At 39.7% G+C, this 18368-nt stretch overlaps 1 protein-coding gene across 9 annotated transcripts in view; it reads left to right on the forward strand.

Moving 5' to 3' along the window:
- The window catches only part of LOC101167885 (voltage-dependent N-type calcium channel subunit alpha-1B), a 222730-nt gene that overhangs the window by 170610 nt on the left and 33752 nt on the right, over nt 1–18368 (forward strand). For 7 of the 9 annotated variants that reach the window (XM_023960536.1, XM_023960539.1, XM_023960540.1 and 4 more), the window contains 11 exons: nt 2056–2216; nt 2348–2485; nt 3968–4169; nt 4409–4573; nt 5300–5410; nt 7319–7402; nt 9095–9097; nt 9424–9540; nt 12507–12572; nt 17699–17790; nt 17863–18013. In XM_023960536.1, coding sequence (XP_023816304.1) covers nt 2056–2216; nt 2348–2485; nt 3968–4169; nt 4409–4573; nt 5300–5410; nt 7319–7402; nt 9095–9097; nt 9424–9540; nt 12507–12572; nt 17699–17790; nt 17863–18013 — 1290 coding nt within the window. The remainder of the gene's footprint in view (nt 1–2055; nt 2217–2347; nt 2486–3967; nt 4170–4408; nt 4574–5299; nt 5411–7318; nt 7403–9094; nt 9098–9423; nt 9541–12506; nt 12573–17698; nt 17791–17862; nt 18014–18368) is intronic. The other 2 variants (XM_023960544.1, XM_023960545.1) reach the window with 1 other exon arrangement.

The raw sequence follows: 18368 nt of genomic DNA on the forward strand, positions 1-18368 counted from the left end.
GGAATGCCGGAGGGTTGGAAATAAAAAATAAAGACAGGCAGAGGACATTGAAGAGTTCATCAGGCATGCCAGGATTCACGGTTTTATGAAACCAAGGACATTCATTCCCACTCTGTACTTTCATTTCACAAATATTTTTACTTACACAAGGGCTGGAGATCCAGCCTACCATCCTGGCTGTTTCTGCAGCTCTCCCTAGACTTTGTGTCGCCGATTACCTGATTAGACGTGTTCAGTCAATCAGAATGAGGAGCCACATGAGTCATCAAATCATCAGCAATGAGGAGAACTGAAAAAACAGGCAGGACAAGAGATCCCCAGGACCAGCAATGGACAGCCCTCACTGACAGTAAAATAACACACATACTGGTAGATTTAGTAGTAGACTTATGGCGAACAAAAACACTTATTTTCCTGACTTACATCTCTAAAATAAATAATTCCAGAGAATCCTCTGAAGAAACTCCTTAAATTGAAACAAAGTCATTTAGGTATGATGAGGAGAACAGCTGCTAAGCTGGACCAAAAACATATTCACAATCTAGAAAGGCTGTGTGTGTGCTCATGAGTTCTTTTTCCTTTGCTTCTGTTTGTATTTGTAAGGCCCCTTTTGAAGATGAACTAATACTTCTAAACAGAACTATATGTGTGACGAAAGCTGCACTCAAATCCTGTGGGGGACTGTTAAACAATTACATAAGTCTTTTTGCTGTGGACAATCATCCTCTTGTTATGGTTTCAAATTTCTGAAAAGCATTTTGAATTGTGTTAAAATGGTTATATTAATAGTAACAACATGATCTGATGCAGGCTCTTCTGCAGGACTGCTGCTCTCTTCAATAACAAACAGCTGAGCCTCTTCAGAGGAGCTCATCAAGTTCTTCTTGGGCATCAGCCTGCTCTTCTTCAAATCGTCCTCTCTTGGGAACTACCTCCACATTTTTGTACTTGCACCGCCCTTAAGATTTTTGGCAAATGACTGAAGTGAAATATTCACACATGTTGATGTTTACAAAGTTTAGTCCACTTGAAAAAAGGGCAACAAGAACGAGAAATGAAGTAAGCCAATGGACTTTCCTGAGGTGAATGTGCCCTATATGGCAACCTCTACTCTACGCCTTAATTAATGGGTTTACTAGAAACAAAATTCCTGCTTATTTATAATGAAAAAAATGCAACATTACTATTATAACAATAAACAAATACATTTTTTGTAAAACGGTTTTATTAGTAAAAAGTACAGTAAAACTTTTGCTTGTCTCCTAACACAGACACTTTTGGTAAAATAAATTATTAAAAAAAGAGCATAATTATTGAATAAACTTTATCCAGCAGAACTGGAACTTTGGCCATAAATAGTTTTTTGCTGAACCTTCTCTCGCCATGTTCAACAGTTACTGAAGATCACATGTCAGGAAAATCCGGCTAAAGTACTTCATTTAACTGATATGTGTGAAGAAATACACACACTCCTACACACACACACCTCACAAATGTGTTTTAGCTCACAAGCAAAAGTTTAATTTGAGACTCTACCGAATTCGAACACTTTTAGATTGTCTTCCTCAGAATTTTTTGTAATGGTCAATGGCTTAAGCCTGAGTATTTAGTAAAACAGTCTTTAATTTATTTAGTTCATGTTTTTAAACAGGTTTTTAGTAGAAGACTCTGGACTATGAACATTTTTTTTTACCTTTGAATCTGGAAAGACCTCGTGCTAAAATAACCTCAATACTACGGAGCAAGTATTTACATAAAAGTATATAAAAAGTAAAAAGTTAAATAATCACTAGTTATCGGTGCACATCAGAACATGTTTACTTCTTTGTCCCTTTAGGGGCTCCATAGAACACACTTCAGTTGGTGGTTTAATTGTGAAGGAAGCTCACAATCTACATGACTTAAAGGTCCATGTGTAATTACAGAAAATATAAGCGATTAGCAAACATTACATTTTTCTTTGGGTTCCAAGCAAAGGATTAGCTGACAAATCTCTTTTGAACACCCGTCAAAGATGTCCTGTTGACAGCCATTTGCTGTGTGTGTTTTTTCCAGGCTGTGTTTGATTGTGTCGTAAACTCTCTGAAGAACGTCCTCAACATCCTCATCGTCTACATGCTCTTCATGTTCATCTTCGCTGTTATCGCGGTGCAGCTCTTCAAGGGTAAATTCTTTTATTGCACGGACGAGTCCAAGGGCCTGGAGAAGGACTGCAGGTGTGTGACTAAAAACCTCCCTTTTATTCTATCCTGCTTCAGCTGACCTGTGTCTGCTCCCAGAGCTCAGTCAGTCACGGTTATCACACAGACCCGCTCTTCTGCTCCTTTTTCTCTTTTCCTTATTCCAGGGGTCAGTTTTTGGACTATGACCGAGACGACGTGACGGCTCAGCCCAGAGAATGGAAGAAGTACGAGTTTCACTATGATAACGTCCTCTGGGCCTTTCTGACTCTCTTCACCGTGTCCACTGGAGAAGGCTGGCCCGTGTAAGTCCAGATAGACACGTCTGCTCCTGAAATATGACTAATGAGTCGAACACATGAAAGCCAACAATGGCCAGCTTTCATCTCATAAACTCCCAGTCCTGCAGGCTTTATTTTCTCTCACAAGTAATTCATCCTGAGACAAACTGAGCTCCATTTGAGGCAACAGCACAGTGAAGATAAAACCCAACTGGTTTCTTCCAGGCTTAATTACTGCATGTTCTCTGGGGATGCAATCAAGGCGCATTGATTCAGCGGTTCCGAGAGAAACCAGTCTGACTCAAAGAACCGAAGACTCACTCATCACCGATATCATCCTTGTTAACAAATACTAACACGTTTCTGCTTATTTCCTTCATTTTTTCCGGCCAGCAGGTCAAACCAAGGTTGATGGGCTGATTTAATGAATAGTGATGCCCCAAAGTTTAAATTCAGCCATGATCATAGGAGAACCATACACACATTTTGCTGTCTTTTCAAAAGAGCCATCAGTTATGTATCAAAGACAATTAGAGACAAAATCCAATGAAAACTATACTTAAACGAATGTTAAAGTGTAAACATAACTTAATCTTTAAAGACCCATGCAGATGAAAATGGTGTTTTTGGTATTTTTAACATATTCTTGTGGCATTTTTCTGATGATGGAGGATATATATATATAAAGAAAATTTAAAGTATTTCTTTATTTAAATAGTTGTGAATCAGGAGCAGATGAAAATATGCCATTCGAAGAAGTTTGTAGTTGTGAGGTAAAAGCTCCTATCGGCTGGCCACAAGCATTGTGCTCCGCTTCATTCTGATGGATTCATTTGTAAACAAATAGATCCATGAACGTCTTTGTTTTCCTCGTCTGAGCTGGAATCTGGATCTAAACTGTACGTCTGCATAGTTCAAATGTTGTTCACCATTTTTGTTGCATCACTAATGTTAGGTTGGGGCTGTAAGGGGCTGTAAGCTAGTGGGAGAGTTTGTAAACAAAGGGGGGGTTACTATGCATCAACAATCCCACCCACAACTCAGAGGTGAATTGCTAATGAATTTCTGCTGCTCTGCAGAGACTCTGTCCTAGAAAACGACAAAGGTTTTAAATTTGGCTAAAAGAAACGGCATTATCATAAATAAACGACCACTGGAAATGACTTTAAAACCAAAACATCTGCTCTTTAACACTCCCCCCACCCAGCTGACTTTACAGGCATATAGAAAAATGTGGTCCCTGATGTAAAACGTTTTCAGTTTTATCATTCTGTCTTCCATTAGGCGGAATTATGGCAACAGAAAAAAACTTCTTTCAGTGATTTAATGGCTCTTGATGTTAAGGACTTAAGGAGATATTTAAAGCTTTAACAAGCACTTGGAGGCTTTGATCATGCAGAGTGTGTGTGTCTAGGGTGGGTTAGATTCTCAGGGTGGAGAATTTTATAAATAACGTCTTTATTCCCTCCTGCTGCATGGTTGAAATTAACCTCTTCACCTCTGCAGGGTCCTAAAACACTCTGTGGATGCCACATACGAGGATCAGGGACCCAGCCCAGGCTTCCGCATGGAGACCTCCATCTTTTACGTGGTCTACTTTGTGGTCTTTCCTTTCTTCTTTGTCAACATATTTGTGGCCTTGATCATCATAACCTTCCAGGAACAAGGAGACAAGGCCATGTCGGACTGTAGCTTGGAGAAAAATGAGGTGAAATAAACAGTCTGACTCTGATACATACTAACAGGTCAGATCATATCTGCCGAAATAACATGACGTTGATGCTCTAAAAAATTCTCACCAACCAAATACTTCCAATTGGTGAAAGAGCCAAAGTAGATAAAGACTTTATCTTCTTTGTGCTCCTTTCTTTTGTTTTAAAATGTCATATCTAGCCTGAGAGTGAAGCTCTTTTATTGGAAGCGTTCACACCATTTCTCTGCCAACAGAGGGCCTGTATTGACTTTGCCATCAACGCCAAGCCCCTGACACGTTACATGCCAGAGAACAAAAAGTCCTTCCAGTACAAGATGTGGAAGTTTGTGGTCTCGCCGCCGTTTGAGTATGCCATCATGACTTTAATCGCTCTTAACACCATTGTGCTAATGATGAAGGTGGGTTTCTTTTCCTCCAGGGTAAACTTCTTTTCAAATAGAAAATGGTAAAACAGTCACAATTGCACCAAACAATAATTTTACTTTACTGCTCAGCTGGTTCCATTTCAAGTCTCTGATGTCAGTGCTTCATTATTATCTCATCTGATGTATCATTATGCAGCATATACTGTATGTCCACCTAGAGGGTGAGAACAGCAAAGTACTCAGGCACAGACAGAGCATGGAGTCTATTGAGTTCCTAACCCTTAGTTCCATCAACGCTACAGTAAGAAAATGGATTGAACAGGTCCTTGTTTGAAATGGAGACCATTTGTATTGGCCAAAGATGTTCCGCTGGCCGTAATACGTAATATGTCCTAGTGGCTTCCAGGCTCCAGTGATCAAATGCTGAGGATGAGGCATTTAACTTTTCACCAGATCTGATCTGGAGGTAAAAAGACACAGTAAGGACTAGTAAAGAAAATTACCAACACTAACCCAGAAAATGTATAAACTCTATCTAAATACATTTTAATTATAAGATAATCACCTGTGATAATTATGGACTGTAAGCCAGTGGGAGAGTGTGTAAAAAGATGGGTGATAGGAAGTGGGGGCGGTATTTCTCCCTCTCTTTAACACAAGATAATCAGAGTGGGACTATAAGGGAAACTTATGTGTCATTTCCACACACACCCTAATAAAACTGTAATTGAAGTGTGTTTTTCAACCCCCGCCCCCCAGTTCTATGGAGCGCCAGACCTGTATAAGTCAATGCTGAAGTACCTGAACATCGTTTTCACTGGCCTCTTCACACTGGAGTGCATCCTCAAGATTATTGCCTTCAACCCACTGGTGAGCCGCTGAGCCCGTGTGCTGCCAAACGCCGGCTCACTGCTCACGCTGGCGTTTGGACTCACTTAAAGCAGGTCTTGTCCAACTGTCACTGCAAACACAAACAGACAGATCTTTTGATTGACCCATTGTTTGAGCCAAGAAATGAATCATATGAAAACACACTTTTATGTAATTATCATTTTTGTTATCAAAGCCGGTTTAATTTTACACAGTTTAGTTAAATGTCACGCTACTGAACTGTAATGTAATGAAAAATCATGATCTTTGACTTGCAGGGATTTTTCTTAAAGGAGGAAAATATGATTTATTCATGTACTAATGAACAGGATCTGTTATTGCCCTAAAATAACAAAGACAGGCTGCAGAGAGACAGGAAGGATAAATCTTTCCCCGTGGTGAGGCTTTTCATTGACAGTCCTGCTCCATTTACAAGGCCCATTTATTAAATAGCTTTTCTCACACGCCACTTACCTCCACCTGCTTGGCTGTGGCGCTCACGTCTGGCTTTATGAATGCTCTGTTTCTGCAATTGCTGACGTGTAGCTGCCGCTCCAGCCTTCACCAGCAGGAGCTGAAGGCAGATGCTGATCTATGTGCACGCCGTGCCATTTTTTTTAGGTTTTTGTTCAATTAATTTAAATCACATCAACTCAAATTCCTTTTTATGTAACCCCTTTATCACAATTTTGCATCTCGAAATTATCCAATAATCCAAATATAAATTATCCAAAAATGAAGCCATGGGCACACAGAATTTCAATGAAAAAATCCCATACACAAATAAATTAATTAAAAATAATAGCAAGGAATTAAAAAGAGCCCAGAAAACTGTCAAATAATTAAAGTACATGGTAGACACTTGAGTTAAAAGATATAAAGTAAAAGTTTAAGTTTTCAATTTATAACATAGTTAAATATGAATGAACTACTTATTAATCCAATGAATGTAAAAAAAATGTTAAATGGATAAAACTAGTAACTGTCACTTAATAAAAGCAAAAAACATTTGCAAAACAATATGTAAAAAATATAATAATAAAATTGGTAATAATAATATCTCTTTTAAAAGGGGACAGTGCAATTTTAAAAGCCACATGATTGAACATGGTTTAAATAAGTCAGAATAACCCACAGGCTAGTTTTCATCTGTAGCACCTGGCCATGATCTTAAAAAGCATAAATACAAATACTAAGTTCACATACAAACACTTTCTATACAAACAGATAAAACCCGACATCATAAAACGACATTTATAGCATTAAAACAACACAACATGTAGTCACAGCCTCCAAAACATATTTGTCTTTTAGTGCTGAGAGCTACAGAAGATGACAAGCCATTTTCATTTTTTTGTGAAGCCCTTGAATGTTGTTGGCAACTTGACCTCCCCAGGTACTGAGTTCCAAGCACTGGTGCTCCTTACCGACCAAGCCGATTTACCAAAAGTGCTCCTGCGCAGAGGAATCTAACCGTCACGCTAACAGAGCTTCAAGCGATATGCTTAAGGCTGTACCTTTGATTGACGAACTGCCAGAGGATCCAGAGCCAATATTTATGCAAAATGCATGAATACACCCTACAAGCAAAATTAAAATAGTCACAAGACTCTTAGAATCTCCAATCTCCTTTTAAATCTACCTGAAGTCCTTAGATCCTCACAGTATTTGTAATGAGGTCTTGAGTTTCTGGGTTGACTCTGGAAATGGAGGACTCTTGGATCTTCATAAACTAAAACTAACAAAGTTAGACTAACCGAGACTGTCAGAACAAATTAGTGAGATAATCTAAGGATTTTATCTTTCTAGGAATTAGTGCCAAACTTAAAACAGTTACATTTGATCAGACATTCTTTAAGTTACAATTCAAATGTTTAACCTTTCTTTTATTTATTTTTTTTGTCGCAGAACTACCTGAAGGAACCCTGGAACGTCTTCGACTTTGTGACTGTGATTGGAAGCATCACCGACATTTTGTTCACAGAGATAAATGTAAGAGCTGCAGGCAGAGTGGGTCGTAGAAAGTATCGCTGTGTATGTTTGAAGCTTTGCCTCACGCTGCAGAAGCACACTCGAAGTAGATAGAGACAGATCAGGAAAACTGTAGTGAAAGACGTGTAGAAGTCTGGAAGCAGTTTGCTTGATTGTGATGTCCGAAGCCTCTGAGGAGTTAATCTGAAGCATCCCTCTGTCTCACTACTTGTGGACAACCTGTGTGCACTCTTGCTAGGTGCAGTCATTACAAGCATCACACCAAAATGAAAGGGAGAAAGGCTGTAACAAGCATAACAACCCAAACAAGACAGTATTGAAACTCCAAACAATATTAATAAAAAGTAAATTTAGTATGGCATGGTTTCAGCTCTGCAAACGTCGTTACTTCAAGCTGTTAAAAAAATTATAGGTGGCTCTTAAAAAAACGAAAATGCGCCTTATATGTTGATTAATTCTGGTTGTGCTTAGTGATTTTGATGCAATTTTGAGAGGTACACGGCGCTCTGTCAAAATGTTTGGTTGGGTGTTTTGTCAATACATTAACATGGCTAAGACGTAGCGTGCTGAACTTTTTTTTTATGTGTTACTAACAGGGTTGGGAGTTAGCGTAGTTGCTATAACGTTTGTTTTAGCGGAATGAGTATGTTTTTTTTCCAGATTGCAAAGAAGGTTGAGAGTTACAGGTATTGTGAATATGTTAACGTGGGTAGAGTTACTGGAACTCTGTTAATAAAGTCTGATTGACCTCGGTATCACAGTTGGATCCAAATGCAGCAGGTTTATTAGCTTAGCTAAAAGTCCACAAAGCTAAATCAGGGTCAGGAAGGCCGAAGTCAATAACAGGCATGAGATCATCAGAGGAGAGGCAGGGTAGTCAGGATCCAGGCGAGAGTCGGGGCAGGCGGCAGGCAAACAGAGTCAGAAACAGGGCCGTGAGACAAAAGATCAGGTCCATATTTAACGCTCGGTGGGGAAGGCAGAGTGGCACAAACAATAGAGCTCAGGTTAGTGCAGTGCTTAAGTATGCTGCAGGTGATGAACAAATGAGAGTTAGGTGTGTGCGCTGGGGATGCTGGGAGCTGTCATGTGGCTAGAACTCGGGAGACAATTCTCGCTGGTTACCAAAGGGGGAGATAGAGCTCTGACTTCTGACAGACGGACTTACCTCTGACTCTTTTGCTTAAAGCACTTCATTGTCATAATATGACATCATTTCAAGAATAGACCATTCATTGATGGTGTGTCTTATAATATGCTGTGTCCTATAGTGCGGAAAATACGGTAACTTTTGCAAAGATGCCTGCCTCACTACTATTCGAGAAAACCCTGCCAAGCAGACTTCTATAACGTCAAACTTTGACTTTAAAACATTTAAACCAATCACTGGCTTTAAGTCTAGTAGAGGTTTCTCTGACCTGGCAGAAAATACTACTAATAATACTAATCATAATACATAATCCTAAAATGAAGCCAAAGCAGACCGGGAGCAGTTACCGCCGTTACCGACACAAAGAGGAAGTGTTTGTGTTACTGCAGCTCTCTCGGTGTTTGCGTTTTTCTTCATGCCGTCACTAGTCTTCTTCTCTGTCTCCTTTCTGGCTTTACTCCCGTGTTTCTGTGTGGCTGTTTGTGTCTTTGCTGGCGCCTGTGCCCTCACTCTGCTTCCTCTGTCACATCTGGCACCTTCAGACGGTAAGTGGCTTTTCTTGTTGGCTGCTGACTTCTTTTCAATTCCCCTGTCAGTGTGTGTGTCACTTTCTGCCTCAGTCTTAGTCTAAAGTGTCTGCTAAATCCTCAGTGTCAGATAATACACACATCTGAGAAACTCAGCAAATTAGTGACTGAGCTGAAGCCTGATGACATTACCATAAGATATACTGTCTAACTGTGTCGCACTAAAACTAAGATCTGCATAGAAATGTGTTAACTAGACTGGAAGCTGTCTTTGATTTGTTTGTTTTTTAGCATTTCAATCCTTATTTTTTTTTAAGTAATTTTGACTTTTTCTCCTTCAATAGAACAAGATGATAAACCTGAGTTTCCTGAGGCTGTTCAGAGCAGCTCGCCTCATCAAGCTGCTGCGGCAGGGCTACACCATCCGCATCCTGCTGTGGACCTTCGTTCAGTCTTTTAAGGTGGGATCACACTGCTGAACCTGAAACCCACTTTTTCTTAGAAACTCTCTAGTCTCCTCTACTGAGCGGAGCACTGTTTGTTCCAATTGGTAAACACGGAAATGGATTTACAAAGATCGGGGAAAGAACTGGTTGTGAGTTCATTTGAAATTTTGTATTTTGACTTGACTTCCACATGAAAGCTGCGATACAGAAATATGTAAAAAACAAAAACAAACAAAGAAGTCCATAAAACCTAATGTTTAGGCCGTAGGTCGATAAAGATCTAGTATGTTTGGGTGTCAAGCAAGCCTTGGTCTCGACACTAAAGGTAAATAAATGCAGGGACCATGCCAAAGGGTGGAGAACAGGGTGGAGGAGGGCCGGAGAATGTGTTGAGAATGTGGAAAAACATACATCCATTAATTTAAAGCGGAAATAAAAGCAGAAAAATAATAAAATAAGAATGTGCTAAAACTGCCCAATGGTGAATGACAAAGTAATAAATGTAATAAATGTAAAAAATACATTTATTACTATTTATTCTGGTTTTAACGCTAGTAATAGATGCATATCCCTGTTTTAATTTTGATGCGCTTTTTAATTAGCTGCAAATGAATTGATTCTAAATTCTTGTTTTCAATGACCCATTAATGCACTTTTTATTTATTTATTTATTTTTCTTCTTTTGTTAGAAAATGAAATCACAGTAAATACTTGTTTTAATGTATGAGTGATGCACTGACCGAAGAGCACTTTTTGAATTTTGTTGTACCAGTGACAATTACAACAAAAAAACTACTAAGTGCAAAAGTCATGTTTGATGAGTGACATGCACAGTAAAGTAACAGCAGCCCAGATTTCCTGGAAGCAAGGTACTTCTTCCTCAGTGAAATTAAACCAAAGCTTTACAACATTTGGCTCAGCTGTATTTGTAAGCAAGGACAAAAGGGAAGGCAAAAATTGTTCGGAAGAGCACGGTGGTGAAAAGAAAAACATTGAATAATTTTTTTTAATTGAAAATATAAAAAAACATCTCTGAAAGGCAAGAAATAAAAATGACTTACTGTATATTTCCCTTACGAAGGGGTTTTGCAAGAAAGCAGAGGCCCAGCTCATATATGTGGAGGGGCGTAGCGATCAAAGCCTGAAGGCCCTGTCCCCTTTGAGCTTAACCTGTGACCGCAGCTCTTTCAAGAGCCGCCTCATGGTAGTAAACTGTTGGGCACCAAATGAAAGTGAAATCCTCACAGAAATACAGAAAAAAAGAAAAGAAAATTCAAGGATGTGCAGAAAAATGAAAGAACTGTACAGTTTAGTTCAAGTGAGTCGTAAAAAGAATTGAGTTGAGTGTTTCAAATCCAACTTATCTCCTTCAGAGATCCAAGTCGGGATCAGTTATTGATTGGTGACTAAATGTCTAGATAATTTGCTGCGGTCATTGGAACTAAACCTCAAACCAGCAGCAGAACGGTTCTTGTCCAATGAGTCAGGTTTGTGGAGAGTGGAAGGTTACTTTGAGTAATGTTCTGTCGGAAGACTTCAGAAATTAGTCTCAAGGAAAAGCGATCTATAGATCTGACTCATAGACAGTGTGGCATTTTCCAAGTAAAGGTCAATATGACTTGCAATGATGTTCTTTTTGAACTCAGTGCTAGTCCAGTATGTTGTGATTTACATAGATCCCCCATGTCTGATCATGCTGATCATAATCCAGCCCTAACACAAGTCAAAACCCCAGGTCTGAGTCCAGTGGAGCATCTGTGGGAGCCAAATACACGGATCCTCACCTGTAATGACACTTAAACGATGTGATATTGTCAGATACGACAATATCATGGTTGGGTTGTCCATGGTAGTTTCCTTGGCCTCTCAGTGGTTTATAGCAATGTAAACATTTGTTATCCACTGAATGCATGCATGAACAGTTGCCTTATTTACCTTTATGGTTTAAGTGTATGTGTGCACGATGATCTGAATCCTATAAATCGTTATTAAATAAGTCCCATGTGGTCACAATCCACCCATACATCCCAGTAAACAAACCCAAGAAATCCTTTTCGGGCCATTGGTTTTTGTTGCCTATCCCAGCAACTTTTGGGCGAAGGCGGAGTTCAACGTAAACACATAAATCGAAGGCGGAGTACACCATAAACAGGTCCCCAATCTGTCTTGGTGCCAATTAACTTATGAAACATGTTGTTGGACTGTGGGAGGGAGCTGGAGTGTCTGGAGAAAACGCACACATGTACGGGGAAAACATGCAAACTCCACACAGAAAGAACCTCGTAGGGATTTGAACCAATGACTTATTGCTGTGAGGCAACCACTACACCACCACGCAGTCACATGAGAACACTATTTTAAAATGATATCACTGATCAAGCTACACCGGGGTGTGGAGACCTATGAGCTCATTTCCACACCCCTGTTAATGTCAGAAGGACAAAATCAAATCATCCTGGAAATCTGCTGAAGACTGAAGACAGACGTCAGACAAAGGCTCCAGAAGAGTAGCAGAACTCTCTGGAACCGCCCTGGATGTCTATCAACAGAACACGGCAGTTGGGACTTCCACACGGAGACACTTTGCTCAGAAATGTTCCCAAGGAGGGTGGAGTTTTATAAGGAGTGCAGTGGGTTTATCGTCAAATCCTTTAAACCCAATGAGCATGGACAGCAGTGTCAAATTGAGAAAAAGGAAGCTCTTTAATTACAGCAAATGTTGGCCTCCTCCTCCTTGCAGTCGTATAAATAGTCTGTTAAAAGAATCAACCCTGGCGGTCAAAGTGACTGCTCTGGTTTCTAAAGAGGACTCTGAAATCTTACAGGGGGGCTCATCCTCTGTGGAGAATCAGATTAGTGAGTCTGCATGCAGAAAGGGAGGCAAGATGAGAGCAGAGGCCGAGCATGAGTTCATGGGAGCTGGGAAAGGAAATGTGTGTGTGGTTTCTGCTGCAGCATCTTCAAACTCTGTTTGTTTGCAGGCTCTGCCATACGTCTGCCTGCTCATCGCCATGCTGTTCTTCATCTACGCCATTATCGGGATGCAGGTCAGTGGAGACGACCAGCACAGGAAGAAACACTAACTCCTTTTTAGAACTACTGTTTGGATGCCCTTATAATTGAATTGGTTAGTTCACAAGGGGCCCAAGTCCACAATTTTTCTAAATAGAGATATTATATGTATATCTATGGTCTTCAAGGGAAAAGCTATCTGATTATGTGCAAAAAAAGTCCCAAGTCTGTTGTAATGTATTGACTATGCTTGACATTTAAAATGCATTACGTGCAAAATTCCTGGACTTGGGCCTCTCTTGCATGGGTTTAGCTTTATCCCATAGATGGCAGCACTGTTATCCAATATCACAGTGCCCCTTTTAAATTCAAGAAGGGCCCAAGTCCAGAGACTTTAGTTTGCTAGTCCTTTGAAATGATAAAAGTGAGGTGCTTCATATTATAGCATTTGTAAGCCATGAACTGGTGCTAAATCTGGGTAAAGTAATAATCATTTGGTGTGGCCTCCTTTTAAGCTATGCAATTAAAATGACTTCCTGGAAAAACAAACCTCTTGGACTTGGGCCCCTTTTGAACTAACCGATTCAATTGGGGAAAAAAAAGACTCCAAGACAAGTAAGTCATCTTTAAATCCAGATATCCCAGGGATTTTTGTTTTCAAATCAACTCAACAAAGCAGATCCTGTTTGACAAAATGAGAGCAGGAATTTCTTCAATCGATGCTTTTATATTTTAATTTAATTTTACTTGCTTTTTCTTTGTAAACAATCAGAAAGGTCAAAATATTGAAACAAATGAGATGACACAGAGTCCATTATCAAACAAGCACAGTATGGAGTGGGTGTGGGGGGCTTTGAGCTGTGGGGCGCCATCAATTTAGCAAACCTCATTTAATCAAAACAACTCAGGTACTTGTCTGAGTTGCAAAACAACTAATAGTAATAATGAAGAAGAGGAGGCCAGGTTAGAGCTGCACATCTGGCTCTGCAGGCATTCCTGCTGTACACAGGAACCTTCAACACATGGGGGTGTTGGATGGGAGCATCAATGAGACAAACAGTGCTTATCAATAGATAACTATTAGTCAAATTGTACAAAACAACACATTGATAAAAATACAGATGTACGTGAAAGGTTTATGATGGCAACATTCAGTCAGTAATCTGGGGTTTACTGGTCTCCATCCTGACAGATGGAGAAGGATCTTCCTGGACTTCCTGGTCAGAAAAAAATAGAATTAGGGTGTATTCAGGCTGGACACATTTGGTTCATTTAAGTGAACCAGAGTTTGTTTCCCCACGATATTCCAAAACACATTTTCAGTCTGTATACACCCAGGCGTTCCGTGGTCCAGGACAGCCACGTGTCCTGGTCCAAGCGGTTCCTGGACCAGGATCAGTAATCGTTCTCAGACCCATCTTTTGAGGTGGTCTTGGTTAGTTTCCAAACGGAATGAGATTTGGTTCGCTCTGAGATCCCTCAGTCTGAATACGCTCTGTGCTCGGAGTGGAACAACTGGACCAAAACGTCCGCCATCATGACGCCGGGCATCACGGGATGTAAACAGTGTAGGAAGGAAGCAGCCATGAGCCTCAGAAAAACATTAGGAAAACGATGAGACACGGTGACTCATTGAAATGTAGTCGTATGAATGCTAGCTTATTAAAACAACTTTTAACGTGACATACATTGACCTCACACTGCTTTTCTGACAATCTCTGTGTCATAAACACTTATCAGCATACCCTCTTAACCGATGCATGGCCTTTCAGCATGCCTCCACCGTACCAAAGAGGCAGGTAAAAAGGGTTATACCTGATGTGGATACAGATGTTTAAAATTGGTCAGTGAAATGCAAAATTTGAATAAGTGATTGCAAAAGGACTTCCATTGTTCTGTCTCTTGTTGCTTTGCCCCGCCCTTGTAATTCTTGACCAATGACTCAAATTAAAGCAGACTCAGTCCAGACCAATGGACTCCCCCAATCTGAAAAAAATGCATAAATTCTAGGAAAATATGTACCACTTTCTGTTTTGCTGAATGAAAAGTGTTTGGATATCACAACTGAGCTTCTGGGCTGTGCAGGGAGGCACAGCCCAGAAGTGTTTGTTGTTCTTAAAAACCCACATAGAGGAGGTCCTAAGTAAGTGAGCTGGAACTGCGTCCCTGTTCCTGTGTCCCTGCGTTTGTCTGAGCCTGACATTGTTAAAATGCCTTCAATTATTATTTTCTTTTAAAAATTCTGGTAGAGGCAGTAAAACACATCTGTCAAAAATTGTATTAAAACTATTTCCACAGCCACAACTCTTTTTTTTTTTAACTCAAGGACAGTTTGCTGTTGCAAATTGGAAAATATAAAAAAACATTTATTGCTCAGGTAAATTTGTGCAGTCAAAACATTTTTTTAACTCAGATTTAAGGTCTTCAAGTGGATTTTCTGATGTTGTTTTTTTTTGTATGTGATTTTCTATCACTTACTATTTAAAACCCTTGTGCCATCTTAGATGACCCCACCCTTATATTGACGTGTTCTCCCTACCATGACAAAGATGGATAAAGGTGGAAAGATTTCATGTCATCCATGGACACCAGTGAAGATCACAAATCATTGAAGAAAAAAGGTTCAGAGCACTGTCTAGTGGGTCTAGATGACCCAACTCCCAATGTTAAAGTGTCTAGGATAGCACAAGGGTTACTTAACCTACTATTGGGATGACAGACTGTCGGTTTCTTTTTAAATGGGCAAGCCTATGATATCAGGAAGGATTCAAATACTTACTCACTAAAACAAAATTATAAATATTATTTGCATTATTTACCTTTCTTTTCATTTTTTGCTGCACATTCTAAAATGTTCTGCAAATATGAGCAACAACATCTGCTTTAAAACAAAAATACTAACAGAAATTAACAATGTTTAGATTTATGTATGACACAACCCGAGCTCTTCAGAATCTGTCTCTCCTCAATTAAAAAAAAAAGGTTAAATTGTCTGAAGTCAGTATTTTCTGTTTCTTTATGTCGGTTTAAGTCAGTCAACTAAACTCAGTGGCTCTCAAACTTTTTTGATACTACCCCTCCCAAGCTTTGGTTTTTCCTGCCCTCCCAACATGCTCACCCTCCAAACAGATGTTTTTTATTCAACACAGTGATCGGTACATCTTCAAAAAAAGGTGCCTCTTTGTGAAAATAGGTTAATAAACATGAACAGCCCTGGGAAAGGCATAGAATGACCCCCTTACATCCTTCCAGAGATGGGTGTGAGCTGCAGACCTTCTTAAATCTGGGCTATAGTTGGAAGTCAACTCCTCTGTGCTCATGTTGTTTTCTGATGAAAGAGGGTATGGGGAGGGGTGTTTGTGGCCTGCTTCTTACATTCAGTTCACTGAGTTTCAGGAACATTTCAGTGAGTCATGAAATTTTCATGGGGAACTTGTTCCTGAAACATTTGTGTTTTTTGGCAGTTGGTGGAAATGACAGAGCAATGCTGAGTCAGTTGTTCAGCTCTTTGTTAAACGCGATGCTAGGACTAGAAAGAAAAAAGGGCCCCTTAAAAATCAATAAAATTTTTTTTTCAAAATAAGATTATTCTGCTATTGAAAAACGTTCTTGACAAGATTGTTTTTCTTGCAAAACAGAAAATAAGACATTTTTTACTTTCTTAAGATTCTGTTTTTGCAGTGTGGGCGTGGTTTTAAGACTGCCTGCACCTCAGTTCTGCACTTAACTGGTATCCAGTTTGTTAATTTGATAGCAGCAAATTGAGCTCTTGAACATTTAAAGTTGTTTAATATGGCTTTTTCTGTGGAGACTGAGATTTCCAGATGAACTGGACCTGAACAGTCTGTGGTAATTTTTTTCATTGATTGACTGCAGATTAGGACTGTTTGCAGTTATGAGTATGATGCAGACCATGGGTATGATGTAATCACGATGCAAAAATATCTATGTTCTTGCACTATAGGGATCTAGAAGTTCCTAGAGTAGGAGTAGTCTTATGTCTATTTTCGTTTCATTTATTCAGAATAAATCATCACGTTGCTCAGCAGGAGAAAATCAAAGTATACAGCATAAAGGGAATCTTAAAAAAAGTAAAAAAGAAAACTAGTCTTATTTTCTGTCTGCATGAAGAATAATTTTATCATTAATATTTCTCAAATGCATAATATTATTGGCTTAAGAAAACACATGACTAAAGTTTTTTCTTAAAATAAAAATATTTGGTAAGACTAATTTTCTTCCCCTTTATGGCTCGTTTTGTTTTTGCTTATTTAATGAAAATCTGCCTATGTCGGAATTTTTGACTGATTTCTAAGGGGCCTTTTTTTGCAGTGCAAAACAAGTTCAACTTACAAGGCTCATAAGCCTCAGAGCAGAAAATGTTGGAAGAAAATCTAGGAGAAGTATTTACTTGTTTTAATTTGGATTTTTTGAATGATCTTCTTCCAACCTTTCATTAATTCATCCGTTTTCTAATCCGTTTGTTCCCTTTTGGGGTTACTGGGCTGCTGGAGCCTATCCCGGCCACATGCAGGCGAAGGCTGGGGTCACCCTGGACAGGTTGCCAGTCTGTTGCAGAGTCACAATCACCATGCACTCTCACATTCACACGTATGGACAATTTAGAGAGACCAATGAACCTATGAAGCATGTTTTTTGGACGGTGGGAGGAAGCCGGATTCCATGCAGGTCAGGGGAGAACATGCAAACTCCACCCAGAAAGGTCCCTCATTGGTGTTCTGTTTCAGGTCCCCCAGCCGGGACTTGAACCAGGGACCTTCTTGCTGTGAGGCAAGAGCCACCATGCAGGCCTTTTTCTTTTCTTTTTTTTACAATCTTGTAAAATAAAAATGAAGGATTTTTCTGCAAAGAACATGTGATAAAAGTAATTGAGACTAGAAACTGAAGTGATTGTTTGTTGTTTTTTTCATGCTTCATTTCTATATTTCTTCAGTCAGGCTTCAATTTGTTATCAGAGAGGTTCCCCCTGTTGGCCATTAAACAGAATGCATGTTTTCACAAATTAAACTGAAGCTCTAAACTTGGTCTGGGTCTCCAAAGCCCACTCCGGATATTCCAGAATTTGTGGCGTTTATACATTTATGCAAAATGATTTTGAAAACACGTCAGTGTCCTTGGTTTGCTGGCTGACTCCCCTCAGGTGTTTGGAAACATCGAGTTGAACGAGGAGACTGCCATCAATCACCACAACAACTTCCAGACCTTCTTCCAGGCTTTGACTCTTCTGTTCAGGTACTCTGCACCTGAAGCTGTTAAATGACCTCAGTCGATGTGTGCTGCCAACTCTGCGCTTTTGGTTTTCAGGAGCGCCACGGGCGAGGCGTGGCACGAGATCATGCTGGCCTGCCTCAGCAACCGGCCGTGTGACAAACTGTCAGGAACCACGGAGAAGGAGTGCGGCAGTGACTTCGCCTACTTCTACTTTGTCTCCTTCATCTTCCTCTGCTCCTTCCTGGTCAGAAAATCCTTCAGGGCATCATTTAGTTTTGATTTCAATTGTCCTATTACATCAGTTTTAACAATTAGATGGTAATGATTGAAAAAAGGAAAACTCACAATAAATAGCCTTTCTTCTAAATGTCTTATGTACGTGTTTCAGGTTTGCTGACTGTTTTGTTTTTCACATCCAATCATGACAGAGACAAAGGTACAAAAGGAAACTATTTGGAATAAGATCCCGGATGAAAAGAAATCGTAAATGTTTAGACAGGAACAAACTGCAGGGTTCCTTTTATTTATTTATTTTATGGGGGGTCCTGTGTGGGCCCTGAAGTTGAAATCAGATCAACAAATCGCTCAACGCAAAAATA

The sequence above is a fragment of the Oryzias latipes genome, chromosome 12 (genome assembly GCF_002234675.1).
Source record: "Oryzias latipes chromosome 12, ASM223467v1".
Taxonomy (NCBI): Eukaryota; Metazoa; Chordata; class Actinopteri; order Beloniformes; family Adrianichthyidae; genus Oryzias; species Oryzias latipes.